General features: G+C 44.8%; 2 protein-coding genes and 1 non-coding gene across 5 annotated transcripts in view; 1 reads left to right on the top strand and 2 right to left on the bottom strand.

The window, feature by feature from the left end:
* The window catches only part of Lamtor3 (late endosomal/lysosomal adaptor, MAPK and MTOR activator 3), a 52,084-nt gene extending 50,051 nt beyond the window's left edge, over window positions 1-2,033 (top strand). The window contains exon 7 of one of the 3 annotated variants that reach the window (XM_070022328.1): window positions 1,676-2,033. In XM_070022328.1, the coding sequence (XP_069878429.1) occupies window positions 1,676-1,815 (140 nt within the window). In that variant the 3' untranslated portion in view covers window positions 1,816-2,033. Of the gene's footprint in view, window positions 1-1,080; window positions 1,110-1,675 lie in introns of those variants that run through there. The other 2 variants (XM_070022330.1, XM_070022332.1) reach the window with 2 other exon arrangements.
* The window catches only part of Dapp1 (dual adaptor of phosphotyrosine and 3-phosphoinositides 1), a 35,824-nt gene extending 33,738 nt beyond the window's left edge, over window positions 1-2,086 (bottom strand). The window contains exon 1 of the mRNA XM_070022327.1: window positions 1,986-2,086. Coding sequence (XP_069878428.1) covers window positions 1,986-2,086 — 101 coding nt within the window. The remainder of the gene's footprint in view (window positions 1-1,985) is intronic.
* A 7,835-nt stretch (window positions 2,087-9,921) lies between these two features.
* Trnaa-ugc (transfer RNA alanine (anticodon UGC)) lies at window positions 9,922-9,991 on the bottom strand. The gene has a single exon. It is a non-coding gene; the product is annotated as a tRNA-Ala (tRNA).
* Between the last annotated feature and the right edge of the window lie 2,572 nt (window positions 9,992-12,563).

Raw genomic sequence — 12,563 nt, 5'->3', positions numbered from 1 at the left:
GATCTGCCTCTGAAACACAATTCCTCCACACTGTCCCTATTTATATTGATAGAGGAAACCCTATCGGCCCTCCTCCATGGCTGGTGCATAGCTCCCAACTCTTGTCCTGCTGGATGCAAAGTATCAGGGGAGCTGTGAAGTAGCCCATCTCATGTTGCTTTGGCTGCCACGCCTCTCCCTCCCCCCACAGGCTGGCTGGCTCAGGATCTGCTACAAAGAGCATTGGATGAGATAGAACCACCCAAGATGTCTGCCCCGTGCCAAGGGCAGGGGTCATAGGCACTGCAGGGTCCCAGGAGCTGTCGGGAAGCTGGTCTTTTGGTAATACAGCCCAGGGCTAGAGGGTTCCTTCCTTCTCTGGGGGAGAGGGGAGGAACGGGGGGCACAGCATGGCAACGATAAATAAGGTTCCTCCTCTGCCACTCTCTTCAACTTCTGCAGCCTGAACAACCCTGGCATCCGTATCTCTGCCTTAAAGAAGCAAAGTCTGTCCACCCAGAGCTTTTCACCCCCTGCCCCGCCACACCCTCTCTGCTCCCCCTGGCACCAAGTGTGAAGCCAAGCCATCAAGATGGTTTTATTTCTGCTTTGCATTGATGCATTTAGGATGTGAGACATGGCCTTGGACTGATGTTTTTATTGTAAATGAGGCATGGAAATGAATAGAATGGTTTCACTTTAGAAGACTACAGTTCTGAGGGATAGATTTGCTGTATGTAGGTCAAGGTATAGGATTTACACATCCCAGAGCCTTGAAGAAGAAAGCAAAGAACCAATACTTTCTCAAATTGAACCACTTCATTATCTGTTGGTATCTATAAAAGAGTGAACATGAGAACTTAGCTATTTAAATAACCCACTGAAGTAATATAGAAGTAAGCCATGAAGACAGAGGGCTTAGTGGTTGACACCTATAATCTTAGCTACCAAAGCCGAGATTTGAAATCCCATCTCAGATTAGCTTTCGTGGATGTGTGACAGATAAGTAAGGCTTTCACAGCTGATAGGTGCTGTTTTCATCTTGTTTTCTTTTTAACTGGTTTGTTTTCTTTGTTTTGTCTTTTCTTTTATGGTACTGAGGGTCAAAGCCAGGATGTAGTACTTGCTAGGTAAGTGTTTTGCCTTACATCCCAGCACTGTATGCATCTTTTGTAAGAAGAGGGAAGCTGGTCCTATGTCTTGGGGTTGCAAAGACTGACAGTTAAGAATCCAGACCAAAGATCTAGGTTTCACCCAACTGGAAACACTGTTGCTAATCCAGCCTTGTAAGGGGATGTATTCCAGGGTTTAGACTGAAGGGTTGATTTCTCTAGGAAATTCCCTCCCTCTCTTGTGTAATCTTGTTTCTTTTACTAAATATTCTGATGAGCTGTGTAGTTGTGTCACCAGGATTCCTTCTTCCAGGCAAGTTTCTGATGGTGCCACATACCTAAACTTATGTTTGAGGCACAAGTTTCATCCTGTTCCTACCCTGTTGGTATTTAAAAGGTTCAACGTTGTCTCTTCAGAGAAGCATGCACTCGGGGACTCATAAACATTGTGCTGCAGAAACTTCCTCATTCTCTCTCTTTTGAAAAAAAAATCCCACTGCAGAGCAGGTTTTGTGTTTATGGCATTAGCAACACCGCCTCCCTGTCAACAGAGCAATGATCAGAACTCTTTCCTTCCTGACCAGATCAACGCCAAAGAAACCAGGCTACGACGACTCAAACGTCCCAGCCCTGTCCCCATTCCAGAAGATTATCCAGCAATGGATTGTGGCCACATTTTCTCCATCTACGTGGAAAAGTCGTCTGCGCTTTTGACAATGAATGAATCCCCAAGGAAGATATCTCACAGACACAAATGAATCAAGACTAGAAGATCAGGATAGAAAAGAAAAGACCAAGATGGAGAGGGGCTGACCATCATCGCAGATGAAAAGTGAACTATCTCAGTTAACATCCATCCAAGAAGCAGTTTGTAAAGGAGATCAGCTTTCTTACCCCAAGTCCTGGAGCAGCTCAGCGTCCCCATCCGATCTGCTCCACAAATCTGAGGGATCCTGAGCGCTCATCTTTCTTTCTAGAAGTTCTGCTCTGCCCATTCGCACCCTTCAAGTCTGCCAGACGCTGTGGGAAGAGAAGGAGAGATGGACTTGGCCCCTGCTCACGCTCTCCTGTCGCCACCTGGTTGTGACGGGAGCCCGCTGGGGCTGTGAGTCTCCAGCCAACAAGGAAATGAAACTGATTGCCCCGCCCACGACGAGCCACCCTGGCCCCCAGCACTGGCAGGAGCCTGCTGTCAGTCAGGAAATATGCAAATGAAGGTAGGCTCCCCTGACACCCGCAGGGCATCACAATCTAGCAGCTTCAGCCAAGGGACCACAGCACCTGAGATACCACGGATGGTGCCAACTCTACCTAGGAGGCCAAGTCATAGTTTTTCTAGTGTTCCCAACCTGTGGGTTATAAAGGAGATTCTGAGAGTTTTCACCCCTCAAGAAGCTCCCAGACAGACATCTTCGGAGTTGGTAAAGAAATCAGAGCCCCACTTGGGCCTGAAGTTTGTTTGAAGCATTGTCTCAGTATTTCTGCATCACCAGCCCAGCTTTCCAACATGCCCTTGGTGCTCAGGTTGGAGACAATGATTTGTCCCACCAGGGAGGAAGAGCTCACCTTGGGGACAAGTCTATCCAATGAGGCAGTTCACTGCAATTCTGTCCATGCATGGAGAATAACATCTGCCTGAAGGTCCCAGAGGGAAACTGTAGCGACTCAGTCCTTGGAAAGTGGAGCGAAGTGCGCCAATGGATGAAGACAGAGTTGGCCATTGTTTGCTACCTTTTCCGTGGGTACCTGCAGGAAATAGCGTGCATCGGTCTGCTTGCCTTCTCTTCCCTCCTCCCTCTCTCTTCCTTCCTTCCTCTTTCCCTTCTTCCTTCCCTCCCTTTCTCCTTCTCTCCCTTCCTCTTTCTCTCCCTCCCTCTCTCCCTCCTTCTTCCCCTGGCTCCTTCCTTTCTTCCTTCTTTCTCTCTTAGGATTCCTAGAGTGCTCTCTCAGGAAGAGCATTCTCTGAGGTTACCCAAATGGTGAAGCTTGTGCTGAGCCAAGCTATTGGACACCACAAAAAGCACAGCTAGTCTTCAGAGACTCAGATTGCTGCTGGAGGTCATTCTGTTCCTACCAGCCTTTTGTTCTTCCCTCTGACCTCTGCTTACTCTAGTGGCCTCTGAGAGATTCCTGAGCGCCTGGAGACAGCTTGGGGTGGGGGAGGAGATATACCCTGCTTGCACACCCCTAGCGATGGAAAAAAAGCAGTTAAGATTCTTTTGGCTGCAGGGTTTTGCAGAGGCCAGGGAGATGCAAGGGTGCACCCAGCAGCAATAGCGGAACCGTCCTACACCAGATTTCCTGTTTTATTTTTTCTACAGCCCTTGGTTTAGTGTGCTAGTATCTGTTTGGTTCCCATTTTAGCAGATTCTAGTTTTACCTTTTCTTCACTGTTTTTTTTTAGGGGGGGTGGTGAGGAGGGAAGTAGCAGAATTTGCTAGGATGACCTTTCCCCCACCCCCTTTATCATCTTCTTGCTCCCTTCCCTGCTCATGTTGCTGGACCACCTGTTGCTTTCTCCTGTGGTGTCATCCTTCCATTTTTGTCACATTTTACCCAGCACCCCAGCTTCCTTATGGCTGCCTGCCCTGCGCTCTTCACAGTCTGTATGATGGTGGTAGGCATGCTGTAATGTTGCTAAATTATCTCACCAACATTGGTGATACTCAGAAAATACTTCATAATCCACTTCATATTAGATCACACAGATGTTACTTTTTTAAAAAAAAATTGAGAGACATCAGGTTTTGTTTCCAAATGCCTTCCCAAGGTGCATTTTTATAAAGATGTTAAATGGGGTTGGGAGAGAAAGAGGAGGACAGTAAGAGGGGTGAATTGGGATCCAGAGGTGCTGGACATGTCATAACGGACATGTTGGATTGAAACCCCTTTGTACTGCTATTTGCAGATACTTTTTAAAAAGCTACACACTTCATTTATTTACTTTATTTACTTATTTCCTGTCGGAGCCTAGCCCCAATTGTGCTGGCACAGGAGGCAGGGGTGGGGGAGGTGGTTAGGCTATGAGGGTGGGTCTTTATAAATGGGGATCTGTGCCCTTGTAAAAAGGACGTAAGAGAGAACACTCATCCCTCTTCCCACCAGGTGAGGCTATAATGAGGAACCATCAGGCTACAACCTGGAAGACAGCTCTCACCAGCATCAGACCACATTGTCCCCTGACCTTGGGCTTGCAGCCTCCAGAATTGTAAGACCTAGTCTAGGAGAGAACAGCTTGAACTACTGAAGACTTGTGGTTTCCCGAGTGACTTAAAAATCCTGGAAATCCAGGATCAGCAGACCCAAGCTACGAACTGTCAGATGCTCAGTAAAGGTTAAATGTAATCAAGGAGATATAAAAAGTGAAGTAAGCCAGGCCCAAAGAAACATAGGTCCCATGGTTTCCCTTATTTGCAATATCTAGTATATGTCTGAGTCAAGAAGAAAAGGTCAGATAAGTTGATGTTAGGGAAATGAGCCCTACGATATGTATTCAAATCTTTTTTTTTCTTTCAAGCGATCGTTTCTAACACATTTATAAGATTATTTCTTTGTTGCTTTGTATGTCCCTCTCCCACAGTATAACCCCTGCTTTCACTGTATTTGATGTGGGTATAATTTGAGGAGGGGAAGGGGAAAAACAAATTGTTTAAATAGGGATACAGATGGACCCATTGCAACAATGAGATGTACAAGTGGTTATGTCGAAAACAAACTTTACAACTTTGGTGTGAGGGGGGCGGGGAGGGAGGGGAAGTGGGGAGGATTGGGTGGGGGGGACAGGAGGAGGATGGGAAGGGATGGGAAGGGGAAACAAAGGAGGAGGCTACAATGCTTGATAAGAAATGTACTCATTATCTTGCCCATGTAATTGTAACCCCTCTGTACAGTATTTTCACAATAATAATAATAAAAAGACAGTCAAGTGGACATGCCACAGATACAGATGAGTATCGAAGGGGTGATAAGAAGAAGCCCTGGGGGCCTTCATGGGTCACAACTGATCATGTGTCTCTGTTGTACCTGATCACCACACTCTTGACTGATGCATGAGTCTTATTTCCTTACTGGGCACCTGACTTGTGTTAGAAAGCTCACTGATGTTATATTCTTCTACTTTCTCTCCTCTCTCTCTCTCTCTCTATCTCTCTTGCTTTCCTCCTCCTCCTCCTCCTCCTCCTCCTCCTCCTCCTCCTCCTCCTCCTCCTCCTCCTCATTCCACATAGCAGCACAATCTCACATCTGTGAAAAGAGAAGGAGAAGTATTGGGTAGACAGATCACCCGAATGCATTTTAAGAGAGTCAAAGTCAGTGCCAGGGCTTGAACTCAGGGCTTTGTGCTCTCACTTGGCTTTTTTTTCCCCACTTGAGCCACATCTCATGTCTAGTGCTTTGCTGGTTAATTGGAGATGAAACCTGTGAACTTTCCTACCTGGGCTGGCTTCAAACTGAGATCCTCAGATAACAGCTTTCTAGTAGTAAGGACTACAGGTGTGGTCCACTGGTGCCTAGACTCATAAATCTCTCTTGCTCCCCCGCCCTCTCTGTATATATGTGTACATGCATATGCACACATATATAATCTATATATACATACATATGTATAACCTCTATATATTTATATAAAATTTCTTTAAATAATCTATGTAATCATATATCTCACCTTTATCTATATCATATATGTGTGTGTGTGTGTGTATATATATATATATATATCATATATATATCACCAAACACTCATGTACACATCCTATAGGCCTTGTTTCTCTGGAGAATCCTGATATTCATAAACCGTAAAACAGTGGCTTTTACCTGGAGCAATATTGTTCCCTCCAAGACAGTTGGTAGAATCTGGAGATGATTTTGGTGTGGTGCTTGAGCTGCTCATGGCATGTGGATTGTAGTCTAGAGCATCTCCAAGAGTGCAGGAAAATCCCTGTAACAGGAATTAGCAGATGGTTTGTCCTCCTCAAGCCCATGTTTTTCTCCTTTCCAGAAAAACTTGGAAACTCTGGTAGTGTAAATCCCCTGGAGGGAAATAGGCAAATCCACCTACCAAGACTGAGGTGAAATGAATTCCAGTAAGGGATGTTGAAATAGATACAGGTTTGGCCCTGGTTGAAGAAAGAAAATCATCCTTAGTGGAAATAAAGGAACAGCTCCCCCTGCTGGCATCCAATTATAATAGCTGTTTCTCTTTATTGTTTTGATTCAGATGTTTAATGAGTGCACATTAGTTGGAATGGGGTTTCATTGTGATCTTTCTGTGTTTGCATACAGTATACCCTACCAGCCTCACCGCTTTCTTACTCTCTTGAACCCCATTCGTTCCCATTCCTAAAACTATATCAACAGACTTGATTGTTCTAGTTTCATATATGTATATATAAAGTATGTTGACCATATTTATCATTATTCAGCTTCTTCCCTTTGATACCCATTTTCCTTTAGAACAGTCTTTTTCAAAGGAAGCACAGATCAATATTTTTTACCGAATCAGAACTTGAAATATTTAAGAGGTTTTAGAAGATCTAGAAAGAGATGTGATCAGTAAGTGGAAATTTAGCCAGGATAAAAAACTGTGTTTATCAATTATGAATGACCACAATTTTCATTTGAACATCGCAAACGTTAAGTTCACGAGGCTGCATAGTTCAGGTGTTCTTTTCTTTCTTTCATTTTTCTTTCCTTTTTTGACCTGGTACTAGAGCTTAAACTCAGGGTCTTGTGTTCTCATTTGGCATTTTTGCTCTACCACTTGACTTAGAGCCTCACATCAGCTTTTTACTGGTAAGTCAGAGGTAAGATTCTTTTTTAAAAAAAATTTTAAAGACTTTTTTTATTGTGGAAATACTGTACAGAGGGGTTACAATTACATGGGCAAGATAATGAGTACATTTCTTTTCTTTTCTTTTGGGGGGGTCCGGTCGTGGGGCCTGAACTCTGGGCCTGGGCGCTGTCCCTCAGCTCTTCAGCTCAAGGCTAGCACTCTACCACTTGAGCCACAGCGCCACTTCCGGCTTTTTTTGTTTTTGCTTATGTGGTGCTGAGGAATCGAACCCAGGGCCTCGAGCATGCAAGGCAAGCGCTCTACCACTGAGCCACCTTCCCAGCCCATGAGTACATTTCTTATCAAGCATTGTAGCCTCCTCCTTTGTTTTCCCTTCCCATCCTCCCCCTTCCCCCCCAAGACCCCCCCCCCCCCCGCACCAAAGTTGTAAAGTTCATTTTCGACATAACCACTTGTACATCTCATTGTTGCAATGGGTCCACCTGTATCCCTATTTAAACGATTTGTTTTTCCCCTTCCCCTCCTCAAATTATACCGACATCAAATACAGTGAAAGCAGGGGTTATACTGTGGGGGAGGGACATACAAAGCAACAAAAAATCATCTTATAAATGTGTTAGAAACAATCGCATGAAAGAAAAAAAAACATTTGAATGCATATCTTAGGGTTCATTTCCCTAACATCAACTTATCTGACCTTTTCTTCTTGACTCAGACATATACTAGATATTGCAAATAAGGGAAACCATGGGACCTATGTTTCTTTGGGCCTGGCTTACTTCACTTAATATAATTTTTTCCAAGTCTTTCCATTTCCTAACAAATGGGGCAATGTCATTCTTTCTGAGGGAGGCATACAATTCCATTGTGTATATATACCACATTTTCTTGATCCATTCATCTAATGAGGGGCATCTGGGTTGGTTCCATACCTTAGCTATGGTAAATAATGCTGCAATAAACATAGTCATGCTGGTAGCTTTAGTATGCTCTTGTTTGTGAACATTTGGGTAAATGCCTCAAAGTGGGATTGCTGGGTCATAGGGGAGCTCTATGTGGAGTCTTTTGAGGAACCTCCATACTAGTTTCCAAAGTGGTTGAACAAGTTTACATTCCCACCAACAATGCAGTAGGGTTCCCTTCTGTCCACATCCCCTCCAGCATCTGTTGTTATTAGAGTTCAGAGGTAAGATTCTTAAAGACTTTTCTTCCTGGGCTGGCTTCCAATTACAACCCTTCAGTCTTAACCTTCTGAGTGGCTAAGATTGCATGCATGAGTAAAAATGAAGCCAGTGTCCAGCTCATTTTTTTTAATAGAGGAGAAAACTGGAGTTCCAAAAGAGGGCTAAGGTTAAAGAACTAAGAATGTGCAGTCCCAGGAGGTGTATCACACCAACCTGTGTCTAGTTAAAAAGAGACTGGAAAGAGAAAGCCAGAGAAAGAACTAGAATGGTTGTCCCTAAGGTCTGACACTCTGTGTGATGGAAAACAGACTTAGTGTGTGTGGTCCTGGAGGAAGGCCCAGCTGGAAGTTCAGGACCCAGGGCAGGAGGGAACACTACCCAGCCATGCAACCTTGTAAACATTACTGTTTCGTCATGCAGCTTTCAATAAAAAGGCAAATTTAAATGAGCTACAATCTATAAAGGCAAAGGACTTGAGGAGACACAAATGCTAACAAAATTCCATAGTAATCAAAGAAATCTACGTTGTAATAGCAATGGGACACTTTTTAAAAATAAAAAAATAAAAATAACCAACCCCACTAGGCACCAGTGGCTCATGCCTGTGATCTGGGCTACTCATGAGATTAAGATCTGAGAATCATGGTTTGAAGCCAACCAAGGCTTCCATGTTGTTCATATGATGCTGTTCATAACTGATGGTTTCTCATTGATAATAAAACACCAGACTTAACTTCTCATTGGCTCCATTGACTCTCAGTTCTTCATGGCTATGTCTTAGCTGAACTGTTCTAACCCCTCCTTTACCTGGCATCTTACCCTTATATTTAGAGGAAAGTTATTCTATATTGCCTTTAATGTTTCTTTTAACTTGGACATGTGACTTTCTTGGAAAGAAACATTTGAGATTGCTGCTGCCTGTTTGTATATATATCCGATAGTGTTACTCTGTGGCGATCAGGGGGCCCTGCTAGGGAAGTGAATTGGCACCATTTTAGAAGTGATGGTGTTTATACATTGTGAAAATAACTCAAAGGAAGAACACACAGGTGTATTTAAGAGAACTGTTCTCATTTCCTAGAAGTAGACAATCGATTTCTTAGCAGGTAATGTGAACAGATCAAGCGATATGAGGCTCCCTTCTGCCCAGCCTTTACTTCAGTACTTCCCTTACCAATTTAAGACACCGAGTATCAAATGAATATGCAAACATCTGCATTTGAGGCCTGGTGACAGGTGCTGTCTGTGCGTGTGAGGGGCGGTGCCATCTGTATGGAAAGGTCATGCTGAATTGCGTTGGCACTGATTTTTGAGCATTGACAGCAGGGGTTAGAATGAAATCTTGAACTCACCAGCTAGTGTATTTGGGGGTTTGCCAAGGCAGCGACTAACTCAGTGAAATGAAACTAAGTCACATAGAATGCGTGTGAGTTCCGTAGGACATATTCCAAATACCTTTTGCCTTCTCGATCAAACAGTAGGTATCGATGGCTGGCAGCAAGAATGATTTAACTAACTGGCCACTTGGGATTACTTCTAGGATTACTTAGTTGCCTCGAGGCTCCCAAGGGAAATTCAGTCAAGAAATGGTGGACCTTGAAGTTACCACAGCCGTTGGGAGTCAGTGCATGAGCTAAGCCAACATGTCCAAGCCTTTGCCCCACCTTGAGCAGCAGGAAAGAAATGAATGGAAGTGTCTCAGAACTTAGCTTGGAGACACTCTTTTTTTTTTTTTTTTGGGTCCGGTTGTGGGCCTGAACTCTGGGCCTGGGCGCTGTCCCTCAGCTCTTTAGCTCAAGGCTAGCACTCTACCACTTGAGCTACAGCGCCACTTCCAGCTTTTTTCCTTTTTGCTTATGTGATGCTGGGGAATCGAACCCAGGGCCTCGTGCATGCAAGGCAAGCGCTCTACCACTGAGCCACCTTCCCAGCCCGTTGGAGACACTCTTAAAGGAGATCTCCTTTAGTTACTCTGTTTAATAGGCTAGGGGAGTGAAAATAGAAACTTGAAAGTATTTGCCTGCGCTTCTGTCACTGATGAACTTCCCTTAGTTCCTTTTTTCCAGGGTTCAGCAAACCATAATGCCATGTTAAAAATCACAACCTGTTTTCTAAGGCAGAATTAGATGAATGGGAAACTTGGATCTCAGATAGATGTCTTCGGTATTTTCAGACCTTTTGTAAAATAAACTACCTAAGGGTAAAAATCTATCCACTACGTGTCCTTGTATGACTTTCTTTGAAATTGAATAAATAAATACATAGTTCCTAAAATAGTCCTGGAAGCTATGAAATTTTACCCAACAGTAAATACCATTATCATCACCACTGGAGACCTTAATTTGTGCAGTAGCCCCACAGTCTGGAGGGGGGGGGGGGGACTCGTTTGTGTCCTCTCTCTATAGGCTGGACCCCTTGTAGTGAGGATATTCTACCACTAGGTGGCAATCACACTGCATTGGTACAGATGCTCTGGTTTGAGTTTCCCCTCCTTTGTAGGACATTAAGTGATGCTATTCAGCACCATATGTCATCTATAGAAGAACCAAACCAAGCTCTTAAGAGATTAAGGTACAGTTTACAACCTGTCTCACCAAACTTTACATGCTTTAATTCTTAATTCTACTCTTCCCTTCCAAACCTGGAAAGCTTTACTAAAAGAAGAAGGAAGAAGAAGGAGAAGGAAGAGGAGGAGGAGGTGGAAGAAGAGAAAGAGGAGGAGGAGACAAAAAATAAGTAATTTGATTCTAAAACTTTAATTTTATTTCTAAAAAGTATTTTCTTGTCCCTATAAGTGTAACATATTTTAATGACTTCCATTTTTCTTAGCCTTTTAGTGAACTATAAAACTTCACTGTGTGTGTGTGTGTGTGTGTGTGTGTGTGTGTTCACTTACAATAAGGAATGTAAGAAAGTGTGGTGATGCAGTGCTGTAATCCCAGCACTTGGGAGGCTGAGATGGAAGGATTTCAGAGTTCGAGGCCAGCCTCAAACAATAGAGGGGCTGTTTCAAAAACTCCAAACAGCAGCAAAGCAGGAATGTAGATGACTCTAAGACTGCTCGCTGGGTTCCTGTCATTAGGTAGTGATTGGAAATAACGAAAAGACCCTCTTTCGGGTTATTAGTACTCCAATGGAAGCAGTCTGGGAATATTCTCCAATAACCAGGAGAATGCTTTGGCTACAGGGAAGTGTCCAAAATAGAAGGAAGGGAAGAACTGTCATGAAGTCGTTTTCAGGAAACAACAACTGAAAACAGGGAACTAAAAAGGAGGACACAGGCTAAGAAGAAGGATGAGGACCAAGACAATGAACGTACCAGAAGCCAAAGGAAGCCAGAGCTATGGAGGGAATTGAGCCAGCGGGGCGGGGCTTTGGAGTGAGCTGTGAGCTGTGGACCACGCCCCCCAGCATTCCCAACATCCCCTGGAAGGAATGTGCATCTTTGACAGTCACCCCAGGTGATTCTTTGTCCTCCAAACATTGAGGACCATGCGGGGTGCCCACAGAAGGGCCTGCAGACCCCAATGGTGGGATGCTGGGTTTTAGGGAAATAATGCATGCTGGCAGCCAGAACCCAAACGAACCAAACGCCTCACCACCTAACCAACCCAACAGGGTCCTGTGGTCTGCGCCCATCCTTCTACACAAGAGAAGGCCCAGTCCCTGCTGGACCACCCATGAGGAGGAAGGGAAGGAGAGAAAGGGGGAACTTCCCACCAGAAGGAAGCCACCCCTATTCAAGATGGTGGCACCTACTAAAAATAAATGGTGGCATGTGAGAGGAAGCCCAACCCTCCTTCTTCATTATGTCCTGCCTGTGGCTCAGCTCATGGGCTCCTCTATGGGCTTCCAGCCACCAAGGCTTTCTGGGGTGACTGAGACTTGTGTGTGCTGACCCTGGGGCCCAGAGGTCCCATGGGATGCGGCCTAGGGTGGGCGGGGCGGGCAGTAGCACCCATCCTTCCACCCTTCCTGCTCCTACCTCCCGCTGAGCTTGCTCACTCGCTAGCCAGAGTTTGCGTTCTTGGATAGAAGGGCATTGTGGTTCTCCGTAGTGTGATTTCTTGGATATGTTTTGCCTTTAACAACTGTGAATAGTAACAATAATTCTAGGCTCCTTTCCCTACACAAGAGCAACTCTAAAGGGTCTGAAGATCCAGGATGATTCCCATGAAATCATGGCTCTCGGGGTTACTTTCCTCCCCATCTTTTCTCTCGCTGGCCTCCTGGCCTCAGCCTCCCTCCCTGCTTAGTTCTCACCAGAGCGTTTCCAAATGGCAAATATGGATAAAGACTGAAGGGATGGAGGATCATACCATATAGCACAGCTCACTAGAGACGCTTGAAGTTGATGGGCGGATGCTCAGCTGAGATTCTTCTTCAGGACACAATGTCTGGTGATGCACTTTGCCTTCTGGCCACTAGGCTACTAGGCCCTGCCATTCACACAGGCGTCCCTTGTCCAGCGCACACATGACCACCATTTAAAGGGAC

The sequence above is a fragment of the Dipodomys merriami genome, unplaced genomic scaffold (genome assembly GCF_024711535.1).
Source record: "Dipodomys merriami isolate MVZ:Mamm:240054 unplaced genomic scaffold, mDipMer1.0.p SCAF_15, whole genome shotgun sequence".
In the NCBI taxonomy this organism is placed as follows: Eukaryota; Metazoa; Chordata; class Mammalia; order Rodentia; family Heteromyidae; genus Dipodomys; species Dipodomys merriami.
The sequence above is the reverse complement of the archived record's forward strand: the minus strand, read 5'-3'. Positions and strand labels throughout refer to the sequence as shown.